At 40.5% G+C, this 18,848-nt stretch overlaps 1 protein-coding gene across 1 annotated transcript in view; it reads left to right on the plus strand.

The window, feature by feature from the left end:
- Positions 1-18,622, plus strand: part of LRRC36 (leucine rich repeat containing 36) — a 46,360-nt gene extending 27,738 nt beyond the window's left edge. Inside the window, exons 7-14 of the mRNA XM_065899226.1 lie at positions 67-118; positions 3,998-4,438; positions 7,309-7,598; positions 11,065-11,230; positions 13,009-13,154; positions 13,949-14,072; positions 17,039-17,153; positions 18,451-18,622. Of these exons, the coding sequence (XP_065755298.1) occupies positions 67-118; positions 3,998-4,438; positions 7,309-7,598; positions 11,065-11,230; positions 13,009-13,154; positions 13,949-14,072; positions 17,039-17,153; positions 18,451-18,622 (1,506 nt within the window). The remainder of the gene's footprint in view (positions 1-66; positions 119-3,997; positions 4,439-7,308; positions 7,599-11,064; positions 11,231-13,008; positions 13,155-13,948; positions 14,073-17,038; positions 17,154-18,450) is intronic.
- Positions 18,623-18,848: the final 226 nt, after the last annotated feature.

Genomic DNA, 18,848 nt, shown 5'->3' on the forward strand with positions numbered 1-18,848 from the left:
TCTAGTTAAACTCATGTCTGAATGCCCATTGACTCCCTTCTCCTAAACTTTCAAACTTTTTTTTAGATGCAGGAAGTGGCAAGAAAGGAGATACCAAATGAGAATCACAAGGAAGATGGTAAATATTTTGCTTACAGTATTTTTCTCCACACTAGTCAGAGAAATCTAGGTGTGATGGGATTTGGGAGAAGATGGAGATGTCTCAGTCCTGGGAGACTACGTGATGAATTCTTTTCTGCTTTCATAAGGGGCTGCCCTGGATGCTTAGTGACCTGTGAGGTCTTTCAGGTTGAAGAGTAGATATTCTGACTTCCTTTGTTCTTGACTTTTTGTATTGGCTGATTATTCCTTGTTTCTTTTACCTTTCTTGCCTTCTTTTGGATTTATTATGTTTTTTGTTCTTGTTTTTCTTTTTTTTGCGGTAAGCGGGCCTCTCACTGTTGTGGCCTCTCCCGTTGCGGAGCACAGGCTCCGGACGCGCAGGATCAGCGGCCATGGCTCACGGGCCCAGCCGCTCCGCGGCATGTGGGATCTTCCCGGACCGGGTCACGAACCCGCGTCCCCTGCATCGGCAGGCAGACTCTCAACCACTGCGCCACCAGGGAAGCCCTATTATGTTTTTATTCATCCATTTTTTTCTTTCTGCTAGTTTACAAGTTACACACTGTTTCTATGCTTTTGGTATTATTCCCAAAACTATAATATGTGTCCTTAACTTATTCAACTTTAAAATTAATCAATACCTTAACTCTTCTCTTGTATAATTCAAAGACCTTAAAGTAATTTACTCCTTTTAATCCCTCCTGATTTATGTATTATTATTATAGATTTTAATTCTCTATATTTTTAAAATTCACAAGATACTATTTTTATAAAGTCATTGTTCATTTAAATTTATCCATGTATTTACCACTTTGCTCTTTTTTTTTATTTTAATTTTTTGGCCGCACCACGCGGCATGTGGGATCTTAGTTCCCTGACCAAGGATCAAACCCACACCCCCTGTATTGGAAGCATGGATTCTAAACCACTGGACTGCCAGGGCAGTCCCTTTACGTCTCTTTTTTTTTAATCCCAGACTTCACTTCTGAGATAGTTTTCCTCTAGCTTATAGTACATCTTTTAGAATTTTCTTTAGTGTGGATCTATTCGTGATGAATTCTTTCAGTTTTTGTCTGAAAATGCCCCAATTTCACTATCATTCTTAAAGGGTATTTTGGCTGGGTATAAGTTTCTTTCTTTCTTTTTTTTTTTTTTTTAATTACTTTTGACTGTGTTGGGTCTTTGTTTCTGTGCGAGGGCTTTCTCTAGTTGCGGCGAGCGGGGGCCTCTCACTATTGCGGCCTCTCTTGTTGCGGAGCACAGGCTCCAGACGCGCAGGCCCAGTAGTTGTGGCTCATGGGCCTAGTTGCTCCGTGGCATGTAGGATCTTCCCAGACCAGGGCTCGAACCTGTGTCCCCTGCATTGGCAGGCAGATTCTCAACCACTGTGCCACCAGGGAAGCCCTGGGTATAAGTTTCTATGTTGGCAGTTATTTCTTTCAAAATATTGAAGGTATTCCACTGTATTCTATCTTTTGTAGTTGCTTTTGAGAAGTCAGCTAGAACAGGGGTCCCCCCCACCCCCATCCCTGGGCCTGCACAGCAGGAGGTGAGCAACGGGCGAGCGAGCGAAGCTTCATCTACCGCTCCCCATCGCTCCCCATTGCTTGCATTACCAGCTGAACCATCGCTCGCATCACTGGCTGAACCATCACTTGCATCACCACCTGAAACACCCCCACGCCCCCGACCAGGTCCGTGGAAAAATTGTCTCCCACGAAAACCGGTCCCTGGTGCCAAAAAGGTTGGGGACCACTGAGCCAGAAATTTGTCACTCCTGCAAGGATAATCTGTCTTATTTTTCCTCTGGCTGCTTTTAAGATTTTCCAATTGTCTTTGATTTTCTGCATTTCACTATGGTCTGTGGACTTCTTTTTGTTTATCCTGTTTGGTATTTATTACACTTGAATTTGTGAATTCTGTCTCATTATTTCTGTAAAGTGCTTCAAAAATTATTTATGTCCCATTTTTTCTATCTTGTCCTTCTGGGACTCTTGATTAAGTAAATGTATGTCCTCTTTCACTTTGTCCTCTTTGTCTCTTATTCTTTTATATTTTTTATCTTTCTTTGGTTTGATCTGCATTCTGGATAACTCCTTCTGACCCATATTTAAATTCACTAACATTCTTTTCAGCTGTGTCTAATCTGTTGTTAAGCTTGTCTTCTGAATTCTTAATCTCAGTAGTTTATTTTAAGTTTTATAAATTCGATTTGGTTCTTTTTCAAATCTGCTGGGTCATTTTTTTGGCGGCACAGGCTTCAGACGCACAGGCCCAGCGGCCACGGCCCACGGGCCCAGCCGCTCCGCGGCATGTGGGATCCTCCTGGACTGGGGCACGAACCCGCATCCCCTGCATTGGCAGGCAGACCCCCAACCACTGCGCTAGCAGGGAAGCCCACCCAGCTGTTTTATATATCTTTAAACATAGTAAAAATAGCCATCTTATAGGCTGCATCTGTTAATTCCAATTTTGGTGCATGTTGTCTGGTTTTTCTACTCATTCTCACTTGTGTTGTCTTATTTCCTTTTTTGTTTTGGCTACTTGCTGGCTATTGTATTTTAAAAACTATTTGTAGGAATGATTTAAAGCCTTACATGAAGATATCTTTTCCAGATCAGATTTTCATTTGCTTCTACCAGTTGCCTGGGGGACTATCAGCCTGGAATCACCTTAATCCAAGCTTAAGGCTTGAGGTTCCCTGGACCACCCAGATGATACAAACCTGGATTACCAGTGTACAAGGCTGGTTTATTTCCAGTTTACCTTTACTTTGAAGATTGTATCCTGATTAGGATTCCATATTAATGTGGGGAGTGGGTGAGGGGGTGGTTTCTCCTACTCCTTACCTTGGATGGATCCTGAACTTGGACTTCTGTACCTTTCACTCTAAAGTGCCTTAGGGTAAAAGTCACTTTAAGTGCTAGACTCACCTATATGAGTTCTTGCTGTTTTCTAGATTTTGCCCTAGAGATTCCTCACTAGCTTATTAGCTCTTTGATGCTTTTAAGAACGTATATCATCCCACTTTTTAAATATCTTCAACAGGAGGGATAGTCTGAATTATCTAATCTCATTACTTGTTCTTAGATTCTTCTTTCTTACATAAAGATATTGTTCTATAACCTTTCCCCTACGGTATAGACTGGCCCTTGGTAAAAATGTTGATATTCTTAAAGGTTCTGTAGAGATAGAAGGTACTTGGTTCCACTTTTTTAAAGTTAATGTGACTAGCTCAGGAAGGCCTTCAAGCGTATGAATCTCTGAAAGCCCCAAGGAGCACAAAGACTTCTCTTTTTGTCTGATACTCTACTTGCCCTACTCTGAGGCTTTTTGGAGATGACAGGTACACCTGTCTGAGAGAAATACTTTATAGCTGGATTAGGGATTTTCATAGGTTTTGCATTTCCTGCCATTTAATTGGCTTAGGATAGTGGTTCCCAATGTGTGAACCTAGATCCTCTGGGTAGAGGTTGGGGGTAGGAGTGAGTTTAGCTTTATTGCGAGGCGTCTATGAAATCATAGACCTACCAACTATTGTCTGAATACCTAGGATCACAACTTTTGTCATGTGGGAGTGCACCAAAATAGTAGAAATCGTATATAGAAAACTCTGACACTACAGTTTTAGAAGGAAATTCCTACAGGATTAGGTTGACATGAAATTTGTCTCCAGAATGTTACAGATTCTTTACTGTCTACACAATGTCCAACATGTTTTGTTTTTCCATGTAGGAATCCTTTTATCACTTTATGCTACCATTTATAAAAATTATAAACCATCTCTTCCTGAGAACTTTTTTTTGGTAGACAGAGGTATATCCAGTGAACAAGGATACCCTAAGAAGAATTCTCATTGTCTTTTGTTTTTTTTTTCCCCCTTGGTGATGGTTAGAATTCAGACGCTACTTGCCTCATCAATCCACAGTTCGAACCCCAGAGAAGATGGCTAGAGAAGGGTACCGAATATCGTTTTTGGACAACAAGTCTTCAGGTTCTTCTCCAGAAAAGGATTTGATACCAAAACCTGATACGTATCAGCTTACCCATGACGCCTCATTGGGTAAACGCCTGGATGTGGGTGATTCTAGACAGATTCATCCCTATCAGTTACCTTCAGACGCTGGTCTAGAAAATTATGATAGTCATTATTCTCAAAATCCACCCCTGCATGGAAGTCTTGGTAAAAGGCCTCAGAGAAGCAGGAACTACCGAGAATATAGCACAAAACCTTCAAATAACATGAAGGCCACCACATCCCATTCCTGCAGAGACTTACTGACTTCTCTGTCAAACCCTGACTCCAGCACTGGAAGGCTTTTGAAGCTTAGTTCAGGTAATAGCTTCCTGTTAGTTTATAGACCTCTTTCATAGGCATGAAGATTGAAGTATAACTGTTAATTTTGGAATTAATATTTCTTAGATTGGGGAATTCCCTGGCAGTCCAGTGGTTAGGACTCTGTACTTTCACTGCCTAGGGCGTGGGTTCAATCCCTGGTTGGGGAACTAAGATCCTGCAAGCTGAAAATAAATAAATAAATAAATAAATAAAGTCACCAGTGGTCCATAGAGCCTTGAGAAATCTGCAGGGTATGTGTTTAACATGATAGATATATTTGAGAAAATTTATAGACAATTTATAGAAATGCAGATTCATAACTATATGTTATTTTAGTTAAATATTGATAGCATCCTGGGACATATTTTTAGTTACATCTAGTCTTCTCTGGCCACAAGCACTTCTATTCTGAGTTACTTTTTCAGAAAAAGCTAGTTTAAGGTAAGAGACCACTCCTTAGTTATTTATTTATTCAACAAAATGTATTGAATACCCACTATGTGCCAGATACTATTCTATCTCTGCAGATAAAGTAGCAAACAAAAATAAACATAAAATATGTGTCAGGTTATGATAAGTGTTGTGAAGGAAAGTAACATAAGGATATTAGAGAGTAATATGGAGGAGGTGATGTTTTAGATAGAATGGTCAGGGTAAGCTTCTCAGGTGAGATGTCATAAAAGTAGAGACTTGAATGAAGTGAGAGTGTGAGCCATGTGGATAACTGGGGGGAGGAATTTTAGACAGTGGAAATAGTAAGTGCAAAGTTCCTGAGGCTGGAACATGCTTGGCACGTTCAAGAAACAATGAGGAGGCCAGGGTTGCTGCTGCAGAGTGAGCCAGGTAAAGAGTATAGATGAAGTCAGATAGCCAGACATTTATTCTGGGTGAGATCAGAAGCTGTTGGAGAGTTTGTAGCAGAGGAGTGACATGATCTAACTTAAGAATTACTCTGGCTGCTGAGTTGAGAATAGACAATGGAGAGCAAGGATAGAAGTTTTTAAAATTAACAGATTAGAATCTGGTTAAGAGATGATGGTAGCTTGAACTAGAGAGATAGCAGTGTAGGTGGTGAGAAATAGATTCTGAATATGTTCTGAAGATAACACTCCATGATTTGTTGGTGGATTGAGGATGAAGTGTGAGAGAAAGAAGGTCAAGGATAACTCCTAGGTTTCAAGTCTGAATAACTGGAAGAATGGAGTTACCATTTTACTCAGATGGAAAAGAGTGTGAGGAACAGGTTTTAGGATGGATACCAAGAGTTGGTCTTTGTCAGCTTAAGTTTGAGGTGCCTATTAAAACTTCTCAGAGATGCCAATTTGATAAGTAGACATATTAGTCTGGAATTCAGGGAAGAAGGTGGGGCTGGGAATTAAGTGTGTGGATGGCATTAAAACAGACTAGATGAGATCTCCCCAAAGGAGTGAATATAGATAGAAAAGATATCTGAGGACTAATCTGAGTCCTCCAGCAATTAGAAATCTCGTAGATAAAGAGAAACCATCATGGAGAGCAAGAAAGAGGCAGCTACTAAGGTAGGAGAAAAAAAAAAGCCAAGAAGGAGTGGTATTCTGGAAGCCAAGTGAAGAATATGTTTCAAGAAGGAGGGAGTTATAAATACATTGTCAGATGTCCTTAATAGATGTCTTTAACACTTCTGGGACTGAGAAATGATCATGGTATTTGGCAACGCATTAGTGAGCAGCTTCAGGAGATGCATTGTTAATAAAAGCCTTGTTGAGGTGAGTTCGAGAAAGAATCAAAGGAGAAGCGGTAGAGTTACCGAGTATACATGACCCCTTCAAGGAGTTTTGCAGTGAAGGGGAGCAAAGACATGGAAATGTAGCTGGAAGGGGGATGGAATCAAGGAGATCATGGTGGAAATGATCCAGTAGAGGGAAAATTGATGATGCAGGAGAGAAAAGGGACAATTACAAGAAAAAAAATTGGGGAGTGGTCAAGAGGAGATGGAATCCAGTCCACCAGTGGAGAGGTTGGCCTTGGATAGAAGCACAGATAGTTCATCTATTACAAGAAGGAAGGGAGGGAATTTATAGACACAAATACAGATGGAATTGGTAGATTTAGTGGTTAGATCACATAGATGTTTTCTTTGATTGCCTCTCTTTTGCTCAGAGAAGTAAAGAGATCAGCAACTGAGAGTGAGGAGGGGGGAGAAGGTGTTGGAAGTTTGAGGAGAAGAGAGGTGTGAAATAGTGATCTCAAAGAATACAAGAATAGGACTTCCCTGGTGGTCCAGTGGCTAAGACTCCTTGCTCCTAATGCACGGGGCCCAGGTTTGATCCCTGGTCAGGGAACTAGATCCCACATGCCGCAACTAAAGATCCTGCATGCTGCAACTAAGACCCAGCGCAGCCAAATAAATAAACATTTTAAAAAAATGAGAAAAGAATTTGAAAAAGAGTAGATACATGTATATGTAAAACTGAATCACTTTGCTGTACACCTGAAACCAATATAACATTGTTAATCAACTATACTCCAATATAAATTAAAATTAAAAAAAAGAATAGAAGAGTAAATTGATTAGAGTAATGTATTAGGATAGCCGGGCCCAGTTAAGATAGTGGTTATGAATTTAAAGTGAAGATGTTGGAAAGAGATATATGTTGTTCTCCAGTCACTTCCCACTGCTCTGCTGTAGGCTTGGAGTATGTGCACAGTTGGATTTAACCAGAGTTGGGGTTTTGTCAGGTGGAGGGAGAGAGAAAGGGTCCAGAAAGTTGAGGGTATATACTAGGGAGAGATCATTATGACCCTTGGACTCCAGACAGGGTAAGGATGGAAGTAAGACATGAGAGAGTTGAAGAGCAAGTTCATCTCCTGGCCTGTTTCCTTCACAGATCTGTATGCCACAACCCATTTCAACAGCGACCCTGCTCTGCTGGTGAATGTAGAGCAAAACTTATCCACCAGCCTCGGCGATTTAACACCAGCACATGGTTCTTTCCCAAACAACACCATCCTGGGAGACTCTCTGCGGACACTGCTGTTGCCTACTGGGACTTCAGAAAACAGAGAGAGTTTGACCAAGGGGTCATTAAGCCCATCGAGAAGAGGATTCAAACGGAAAGAAAATATCCTTGATACCCTGAATCCAAAACATGGTTTCAGAGATGCTACAGGCAGCGAGGCAAGTGTTGGCTTGTTTGTGCTTGTGCAAAATCACATCAGGTCCAAGAGCAGATTGGGGTTCTGTATTGGTGGTGGTGCTTCAGATGAAAAGAGGTAGAAATTCAAAGGGATTTTCAGAGGCCAGTGGGTAACACTGCCAGGCCAAAGCCTGTGATTCTTTTGCCCTTGGGAAGGTCATTCCCCTTCTGCAGCATTTCCTCATTTATGTCACAGGGAGCAGGGTCCCTAATCTACTTCCAGAGCATAAGCATGGTGGAGAAGTACATTGATAATAAGAAGTGGTGAACAGAGTTTACCACAGGAAGGAATGCAGAAGTTGCCAGGGCCTCAGGGTTGGCTGAAGAGTGATCTCTGTAGCATTGATGTTTATAATCCTATCATGTTTACACATTTGCTTTGGCTACAAATCACTAACTTGCTTGGGATCTTTCTTCTAAAAGCATTGCTTTCCTGTCCAGGAATTTAAATTATTCCAATTTTTTCCAAGATGAATTAGATTAAGAAGATGAATTAGATTTTCCAAGGGATTTTTAGCTGAGAATGAACAACAAATCAAGAGCCATTCCCACATATACAATATAATCATTTCATAAAATTGTAGTGTGATAGTTAGTGTTGTTCTTACTTAGTAACTAAGTTTTGTTGCTGCCGTTGCGTACATCCCTCCATGGAGAATGCCTTCTTCTCTCCTCTCATCTGTTTGAAGATTAATTTTTCTCCAGGCCCTACTTCCATCATGAAGCTTTCTTCTCATTAGTTAAAAGAACTATAGCTCTTGGGGCATGCTCTTCCCTTGAACCCATAATCTTTGTCATACGAATCATTTAATCATTTACTGCCTTGTGAGAAAGCAGGGGATTTGGTCAAAAACAACTATTTCTAGTCACTTATTTTTCAGTTGATGGAAATCTTTTTGCCCATTGACATGGGTTTATAAGGGGGTTTTGTTGTTTCGTTGGTTGGTTTTTTTACCCTTTAAATACTTTCTATTCAGTTTTCAAAACTTTGGAGGTGGTTGTAATTTTTGTGCACCAAAGGGGGCAGTCTTGTAATACTTTTTTGACTTTTTGGTCCTTTTTTGTTTTCCATTTTCAGCCACTGATGCCTATTTTTCCAGACAAAGAGCACTGGTGTTAATGTATTTAGGGCGAAGGTACAGAAACACTTAGGATATTTGGGTGCCATATTAATAAGACGTGTTCTAGGAGATTTTTCCACCTCTATTTCATGTGATAGGATTGTTAAAATAGCAATTAAAATCTCAATGCACTTTTCTGGACTATCTTAAAAATTCCCATTTATTTTTTCCTGTTAGATACTATATTTCTTTATATGAAGAGTTGTAAAAGAGCTGTTTGAATATAAATATAAAAGAAATACACTGTTCAGTTTCTAGAAAGGTATAAATCAGAATAGTATTTAAAAAGTTATAACTTGAGAATATGGGGAGGGGGAAGGGTGAGCTGTGACAAAGCGAGAGAGAGGCATGGACATATATACACTACCGAACGTAAGGTAGATAGCTAGTGGGAAGCAGCCGCATAGCACAGGAATATCAGATTGGTGCTTTGTGACCACCTGGAGGGGTGGGATAGGGAGGGTGGGAGGGAGGGAGACGCAAGAGGGAAGAGATATGGGAACATATGTATATGTATAACTGATTCACTTTGTTATAAAGCAGAAACTAACACACCATTGTAAAGCAATTATACCCCAATAAAGATGTTTAAAAAATAAATAAAAGTTATAAAAAATAATCCCATATAAAAAAACACACAAAATTAAACCAAACATGAATTTGTGAAAATTTATTTTTGACCAACTGACTTTAGAATCATAGACAAATTATAAAAATTAATTTTTAGGGCTTCCCTGGTGGCGCAGTGGTTGAGAGTCCGCCTGCCGATGCAGGGGACGCGGGTTCGTGCCCCGGTCTGGGAAGATCCCACATGCTGCGGAGCGGCTGGGCCCGTGAGCCATGGCCGCTGAGCCTGTGCGTCCGGAGCAACACGAGAGGCCACAACAGTGAGAGGCCCGTGTAACCGTGAAAAAAAAAAAAAAAAATTTTAAAAAGCCATGAGGCATGGCTTTTCAGCTTTTAATTTGCTGAAAATTAAAAGTAACAAAATTATGCCAAAGTCCATAAAAAAAATTATCCCCCACTCTCACTGCATTGTGATAAATGAAAGAAAATACGTAAAGGCATGTATGTGTTTCTAAGTTGTTCCATCATGCGTACACAGAATTACCAATACATGAAAAACCGATGACAGTAAATATCCATTTTTGACAAGATCCTCTCAAGTGGGCTTGTAGTGTAACCAGTTTTTCTATGACTTTTCTTCCTAATCAGGTTGTTAACTTCTTAAGGACCTCACCTTTTACTTCTTCATATGTTCACAGTCCTTATGTAGAACTCTCCATGCACATGATCAGTGTCCAGTACAGATCTGTTGAATAAATGTTTATCCCATTTGTAATGCTTTTCCTTATTAATTATAGACCACCTGTGTGACTCAAGTCATAGGTGTCAGTGTCTGGTGTTCTGCTTCACAGTTGTCATATATGACAGCATTATCTAATTAATCATCTATAGTTTTAATATCAAAAGAGCCAAAGATTGAGAAATAATTTGGCTGTTTTTAATATATAACAGCTTTCTTGAAGTCCCTTGAGACCCTACAGAAAAGATTTGTAGATTGATCTGTCCAGTAAAATTCCCAATTGTTTTTTATTCATTCAGACATGACTAAATAAATAGACATATACATCATATCTGAATGAATAAACAATTGGGAGTTTTACTGGAGAGCTCTACCTATACATCTATATACATAAGATTCTTACTGAATAAGAAGTATCTTTAGTAAGCTTATGAGTTATGGCTTTTATTAAATTACTCCCCATTTTATTTTATGATATATAATACCTTAAAAAATGTTCTGCAGTTTAATCTTTCCATATTACATAACATAATACATTGAGCCATAGACATAGGTGTTAAAACATGTTTTGTTTTCTTCTAAAAATCTCTACAGAAAATTATCATAGAAGATACTGTTACCTTTGAAATTATCCTTGTATATATTATTGTATTTGCCTTAGACATTAATATTCTATTCAAATCCAAACTGAAAGATGAAACCAACTTTCTTTTTTTAATGTTAACACTTTTTTTTTTTTTTGTGGTACGTGGGCCTTTCACTGTTGTGGCCTCTCCCATTGCGGAGCACAGGCTCCAGACGCGCAGGCTCAGCGGCCATGGCTCACGGGCCCAGCCACTCCGCGGCATGTGGGATCTTCCCGGACCAGGGCACGAACCCGTGTCCCCTGCATCGGCAGGTGGACTCTCAACCACTGTGCCACCAGGGAAGCCCAATGTTAACACTTTAAATGTCTGGATTTTTACTTACCTTATTGCATTAGAATGACAAATGGTTGGGTTTTTTGTTTTTTTTCTTGAGCCTCTCTCTAGTGACCTGGGCAGTTTGCATGGTTTGCCAGGAAACCACAGTCCCCCAATCTCTGCCAGAGCATCCCATGTGGCCACTGTCCTCAGACAGCTCCTGGAGCTTGTGGATAAGCACTGGAACGGTTCCGGCTCCCTCCTCCTCAACAAGAAGTTTCTGGGTAAGTGAGTTCATTCTCAGTTCCTGGAGAAGGGCTCAGACCTTGCTTCTGCTTCGTGTTTCTGCTCTATGTTCTGATAAAAGCCACTCAGTCCCCTTAACTTGCAGGGAAAATTGTTCTCATGATCACTTACCAAAATTTCTCAGCCACACAGTGATTGACAAACCTGCATTTTTCTTATAATCTTCTTCTAACCTGTTGTTTGTTTGCCTGTTTGTTTTTGGCTGCACAGAACAGCTTGCAGGATCTTAATTCCCCGACCAGGGATCGAACCCCGGGCCCACTGCAGTGAAAGCACCGAGTCCTAACCACTGAACCTCTAGAGAATTCCCTTCCCTGTTTGTTTTTATCAGCACTCTTCCCTCATGTACCAATTGTCTTGTCCCTCCTGTAAGTTTTTCTTGACAGTCTTTGAGTGATGAGATATAAAATAGAGCGTGGTCATGTTAATGATTACAAAAGGATTTTATGATCCTTGGGAAAGTGCCAACAATAAATACAACAGAAATTGGGTTTGATCATTAGAGTTCTGAGATGCCTGTTGAAATATTCGATTCGAAAAATATGATTCAAAAAACTCCAGTGACTAAACGATGTGGACTCTTTTTTAGGGCTTCTTTTTTAGGAACTTGGGAGAAAACAGTTTTGCAAATATTGTCCCCATGTGTTTATTTGTTGTTTAATGTAAGAAGAATTCAAGGAGCTGTTGGTGGTGGTAAAAGTTTAGGTAAAAAACTAGAAACTTTAAAGTTGTTTGGGCTTAACTTTTCTTTTTTTTAATTTCTTTTATTTATTTATTTTTGGCTGCGCTGGGTCTTCATTGCTGTGCGCGGGCTTTCTCTAGTTGTGGTGAGTGGGGGCTACTCTTTGTTACAGTGTGAGGGCTTCTCATTGTGGTGGCTTCTCTTGTTGCGGAGCACGGGCTCTAGGCGCGTGGGCTTCAGTAGCTGTGGCTCACGGACTTAGTTGCTCCGAGGCATGTGGGATCTTCCGGGACCAGGTCTCAAACCCGTGTCCCCCTGCATTGGCAGGCAGATTCTTAACCACTGCGCCACCAGGGAAGCCCTCTTTTTTTCATTTCTAAAGGGACATACAGGAAAAGAAGTCTTAGCCCAGTTACTTTCCTTCCCACATTGATCCTTTGCTCTTGTTTTGTAGGAAATTATCCCCAGGAGCCACTCATCAGTGATTAGATAATAGCACAGAGCATGCACTCACGTGGGTCTGCTGTTGTTTCTCCATAGATGTGGGATATAATTTTTTAAATTAATTTTATTTATTTATTTTTGGCTGCATTGCGTCTTCCTTGCTGCGTGCGTGCTTTCTCTAGTTGCAGTGAGCGGGGGCTACTCTTCGTTGCAGTGCATGGGCTTCTCACTGCGGTGGCTTCTCGTTGCGGAGCACAGGCTCTAGGCACGCGGGCTTCCGTAGTTGTGGCACGTGGGCTCAGTTGTTGTAGCTCGCGGGCTCTAGAGCGCAGTCTCAGTAGTTGTGGCGCACGGGCTTCATTGCTCCGTGGCATGTGGGAACTTCCCAGACCAGGGCTTGAACCCTTGTCCCCTGCATTGGCAGGCGGATTCTTAACCACTGCGCCACCAGGGAAGCCCATAATTTTTTATCTCCATCATGAAACATCTCTTACAGCCACTTACTAAATTCTTGAAAAAAGGGGATATTAGATTACCCTGTTTGTCCTACAGAGCTGGTAGTTATTGACCAGGAATTCTGTGCTTTAGCTTTTAAGATTGGCCCGTGTGCCCAACCTGAATTTTTGGCAGGTCCTGCCCGAGATCTGCTTCTGACTTTGGTAGTCCCTGCTCCTTCTCAGCAGTGGTGTCACTCATGTCCTGAAGATACATCAAAAGCCTCCCACAAGAGGGAGATGGAACTGAAGAAGATGGGGCAGCTGGTCCCTAATGACATGGTATGCTGCTCTCAGCTTCTTTTCCTACTCTTCCTTTACTAGAAAAGGCTGGGGCACAAGACTAGAACAGGTCTGTGCCATAAAGAACATCATCACCATGAGCATCTAGATGTTTCTGAACTGAAATATAGAAAAGTCAGTCTGTGCAAATCTGGAACACAAAACTTGCAGGGACAGCTTGAAGGTTTTGCAGGGATGACTCCCTAATCCTAGCCCTAATCCAAAAATTCTAAGGAAAGACTTGAAATGGAAAAAGAAAAAAAAAAAAGGCCCTAGAATGAAAACATTTAGGACCATGTTCTTGAAGGTTATGGTTTGATTCAGATGAGGGAAGTTAGATGTCTCTGGGATTATCTTTCCTCCCTTCTGATGGAGAGCCCTAAACCAGGGGCCATTCCTAGAGTGTTAGGCTGCTGGCTCTGGGAGCGAAAGAAGGGACTCATATTCTTAGGCTTTTTCCCCCCCTTTTCTTAACATTAGAGGATTTTCAGGCATCCAGTTTAGTTTCTAGAAACTTTAGATAGGTGATTCAGATGCTGGCCACTTGTCAAAACAACCACTTGTTCTGCAAGAGTAGTGGATAACTCACAGGAAAGATTGCAATTGCATGTGATAAATTTGTTTGCTGCACTTGAGCTATGTTTACCAATGAATTAAAATTCTAGTGAGAAAGAGAGATGCTGACCTCCATTCAGTTTATCACTAAACAGAGGAAAGATTTTTTCAGTTTTCTAAAAGCAGTCCTCAGAATTTCAGATTCTTAATGTGTTTGTATTTTGTTTTCTAATCTAAAGGAAAGTTTGAAGCAAAAACTGGTCAGAGTGCTGGAGGAAAACCTTATTTTGTCAGAAAAAATCCAGCAATTGGAGGAAGGTGCTACCACCTCGATTGTGAGTGGGCACCAGTCCCACACTTATGGTAAGTTCAGGAAAGCAATGTGTGGTGCATCCCAAGACAACCGTTTGTTTATAGATGGCCCGTTTAATAAGCTTCGTCATCCAGAGCTCACATGGCTTCCTAAATGGAAACAAACATCTAGCTTCAGAGTTGTAATGCAGGTGACTTGAGTTACCAGAGTAAAAGAGTATACTCTTTTATCAGTGTAAAGCATTTACAGATGTGTTATTATTGTCATTATTTTTGAGAAAGACTTGTTTTTTCTGATTATAGCAGAAGATCGTGTTCTTTACAGAAAGTTTGAAAAATATAAGGAAAATATAATCTCACTACCCAGAAATAACTACAATTAGTGTTTTTGGTATATTTTCTTTCACCATATGCCTATACATATATTTAACTCAGAGTTAAAATTTGTGTCTTGATTTTTAAAAACTAATTTATGTACAACAAAATACATACATTTTAAGTTTGATGAGTTTTGACAGATATATATTTATATTCATTTAACTCCATCCCAGTCAAAATACAGAACACTTCTGTACTCTAGAAAGTTTGACCCTTGTGCACTCAGTTCCCGCTACTCTCTACCCTAGGCAATTGATTTCTACAACCTAATGTTATTAATTTAATAGCACAGGCATTTCCTATAATGTTACACGAATATACCATATTTCTCTATTCAGTCCTCTATATAGTTGTTTTTAATGTTAGCTATTATAAATAAAGCTGCCACTTTTATATTATGAATAATTCTAATTCTAAGAATTTCCAAACATTCGAAAGACCTGAAATAGAAGAAAAGACCCTAGAGTGAAAATGCTTCTCTAAGATTCTCTTTCCTCTCTTCTGATGGAGCTGAGAGTCCTAATATTTATGCTGTGATAAATAATGCAGCTATTAATATCTGTGTATATAAATCTTTGTGTACATTTTAGACTATTTTCCTAGCAGACATTCCTAGAAGTAGAATTAGTGGGTCAAAAGATGTGGACATTTTTGAGGTTTACACACATCATGAGGTTACACACATCATTCCCAAGAAAGATGGTTTCAGTTTACACTCATATCAGCAGTAAGTATGTATTTGAATGCCTTTTCATTTCACCCTTGCCAACACTGGGTATTATATTTTTTTGCCATTATGATAAGTGAAAAATAATACCCCATTGAATTCTTGATTTGTACTACTTTATTATTAGTATAGTTTAGGTAGATAAAGTCTACCTCGACTTTAAGCTTCTAGCTCAGCACCCACAAACAAACATTATGGGTATTTGGATTTGAATGAGGAATTTGATTTGGAAATCAGCATTGAATTTCCAGAGTTGAATCTCATCACTATCTGATATTCATAAGCCTGAATTATCAAGACATCATTCTCCATTTACCTGCACTGAAAATAAATAGGTGTTTATTCACTAGATACCTACTTTCTTTTTTTTTTAATAAATTTATTTACTTTGGGCTTCCCTGGTGGCGCAGTGGTTAAGAATCCGCCTGCCAACGTAGGGGACACAGGTTCGAGCCCTGGTCTGGGAAGATCCCACATGCCATGGAGCCAGTAAGCCCATGTGCCACAACTACTGAGCCTGCACTCTAGAGCCCGCGAACCACAACTACTGACCCCGCGCTCTAGAGCTCGCGAGCCACAACTACTGAAGCCTGTGCACCTAGAGCCCATGCTCCGCAACAAAAGAAACCACTGCAATGAGAAGCCCACGCACCGCAACAAGAATAGCCCCCGCTCACAACTAGAGAAAGCCCGCGCACAGCAACAAAGACCCAATGCAGCCAAAATTAAAAATAAATAATAAATAAATTAAAAAAAAAAATTTATTTACTTTATTTATTTTTGGCTGCGTTGGGTGTCCGTTGCTGCGCGCGGGCTTTTCTCTAGTTGCGGCGAGCGGGGGCTACTTTTCGTCGAGGCGTGCGGACTTCTCATTGCAGTGGCTTCTCATGTTGCGGAACATGGGCTCTAGGCACGCAGGCTTCAGTAGTTGTGGCTCGCAGGCTCTAGAGCACAGGCTCAGTAGCTGTGGCACACGGACTTAGTTGCTCTGTGGCATGTGGGATCTTCCCAGACCAGGGCTCGAACCCATGTCCCCTGCATTGACAGGCGGGTTCTTAACCATTGCGCCACCAGGGAAGCCCTAGATACCTATTTTCAATCAGCCATGAGACCCAGTTCTCTATTTTGGATTACTGCTGATAAATACAGCTGTTGCAGCCCTGATTTCCACCTTCCAGAACCTTGCTACTCAAAATGTGAGCCACACATCACAACATTAGCATCACCTGGGAGCTTGTTAGACCTATAGAACATCTGGCCTCACCTCAGACCTATTGAATCAGAATCTGTTTTCTAAAAAGATCCCCAGGTGATCTGTAAGCATATTAAAGTTTAAGTACTGTTCTAGAAGACTGACTTGCTTAGGACCAGAGTTCCTGTGCTTTTACCTACCTTATTATTGCAGGCAGTGGCAACATATTTGGAAAGCTAGATATGCCTTGGCCACAAATCCAGTTTCTGAAAGCACTCATTGAGCTACTGTCATGTGCCTGACACAGTTCTAGATGTTTTCACATATTCCGTACAGAGTGAAGGACATACATTCATGAACTAAAATGGAGAATACAAGGAGACCAAATATGTGTTGACTGCCTATGCTATGTGAGCACAGATGTCTCACTGACTCCTTATAACAGTGCTACCCGGCAGGGTTACTAGCTCTAGTGAAACTCACCAAAATGAACTAACGTGCAAGATTAAGTGGTTGAATTTTAATTCAGATATGTTTGTTACGAAACCCTATATTCTTGCCACTATATCTGCTGTTTCCAAGGGAGGGAATAATGAATGGAGGGTAGAGGTGGGTGCAGTGGGGCCCCCAACTCTTCAAGATGTCTCCCTGATCACTCAAGCTCTGCTCAAGACTAGCCGCTTGGAATCCTCTCACCCCTGGCTACTGTAACCTTTGTAGATGATCTTCTGCACAAAAACCAACAGCTGAACATGCAGGTGGCTTGCCTGAACCAGGAGCTTGCGCAGCTGAAAAAGCTGGAGGAGATAGTGGCCCTTCTCCACGAAAGTCAGAGGTAGGACTGGGTCCATCTAGCTGACTTCTGGAAGCAGATATTTACTTTCCTTTATCTCCTTTGTTTTACTTGGCAAGTTAATATCTATATACTTTTCAAATTAACTCTATTCTGTGTGCAAACCACCTGTATCCAGGCCAGTTTGCTCAGGGATCAAAATACTGCTTTCCAGAGCACACCAGTTTCTGATTCAGCAGATCTGGGTTGGGAACTGAGAATTTGCATTTCTAGTAAGTTTCCAGGTGATGCTCTTGCTTCTGGCCTAGGGACCACACTTTGAGAACATTAAGATATATATCTTTAGTGATGCTATATTTTAGAGTAACTTGAAATAATTCTTCTGTGTGTTGTTAAACCATCAATTCAATATACAGGTTCAATTCATTTCATTTTGTTTGATTCATAGGGAATATTTTTATTATTTTGATTTAATCTTGCGTATAATTAATGTAAAACTTACATGGTCCCAAAGTCAGATCCACAAAATCAGATAAATTCAGACAAATCTAGCTTCCTTACCTGTCTCCTCTATCCTTTCCCTCCTTCCCACTAGCCTTCCATTGCAGGTGTGGGTGTGTATTTGTGTTCCCCCTCTATTATATAAAAAGAGGCATAATGTTGCTTTAACATTTTATCTAGAAATCATTTCACAGTGGTGTATAGAGTTAGTTCTCACTCTTTTTATACATGCACAGGACTCCACTGTGTGTGTATTTAGTTAGTCCTCTACTGATGGACATTACAGTATCTTGCTGTTGCAGATAGTGTTGCAGTGAATAGCATTGTGCATGCATCTTTTTTGGCGGGGAGGGGCAGTCTCTGATAGCTTCCAACATTACATGGTAATATAGAGTCCAAGAATACAGTCATGACTAGCACCATGAGTTTAATTGCAGAGGCAGGATAGATTAGAAGAAGTAGAAATTAAGATTTGGGGATAGAAATTGGAGGTCTGGTCAGGTGCTAGTCTCCCCGTGCGTCTACTTACTTCATCATGAAAGTGCTTTGGAAAGATCAGAACAATCACTATATAAAATGTGAACTATGTTATTGCTACAGTCAGTCTGGAACGTAAACAGAACTGCAATGAATAAATAAACTGTCTGCCTGCTTTTAAAATAACCAACTCATAAATCAGACAGTTCTTTCTATTTAAAGATGTTACTTCATTTTACATTTATTTTTTAATTTTTATTTATTTATTTTTTTACATTGATCTTTAGCAAACATTTCAGGTCAGAATGGCAACGACTTAGCTTTTATGACTTCATGACTGTCTTTTTCCCCCATGCCTCAGATCCCTGGTGGTAACTAATGAGTATCTGCTGCAGCAGCTGACTAAAGAGCAAAAAGGTTATTCTGGGAAAGCACTCCTGCCTCCTGAGAAGAGTCATCATTTGGGGAGATCATCGCCCTTTGGGAAAAGCACTCTGTCTTCCTCCTCACCAGTGGCACATGATACGGGTTAGTATCTAATACAGAGTGTTTCAGACTCTGTCCCAGAGCCTAGCCTATGGAGCTAGCACTGCACACCTTTTTTGCAGCTTCCCTCTCAGCCCCAGGGGGCTCTCAGTGTCATTGCCACTAGTATGGTGGTATTCACTCACAAGATTAAGAAAAAAATCTTATTTTAATTAGACTATGTTGGTCCTTTTTATTTCTTTTTATCTCCTCCCATCAAGTCGTTCTTTCCTT

Source organism: Phocoena phocoena, chromosome 20, assembly GCF_963924675.1.
Source record: "Phocoena phocoena chromosome 20, mPhoPho1.1, whole genome shotgun sequence".
Lineage (NCBI taxonomy): Eukaryota > Metazoa > Chordata > Mammalia > Artiodactyla > Phocoenidae > Phocoena > Phocoena phocoena.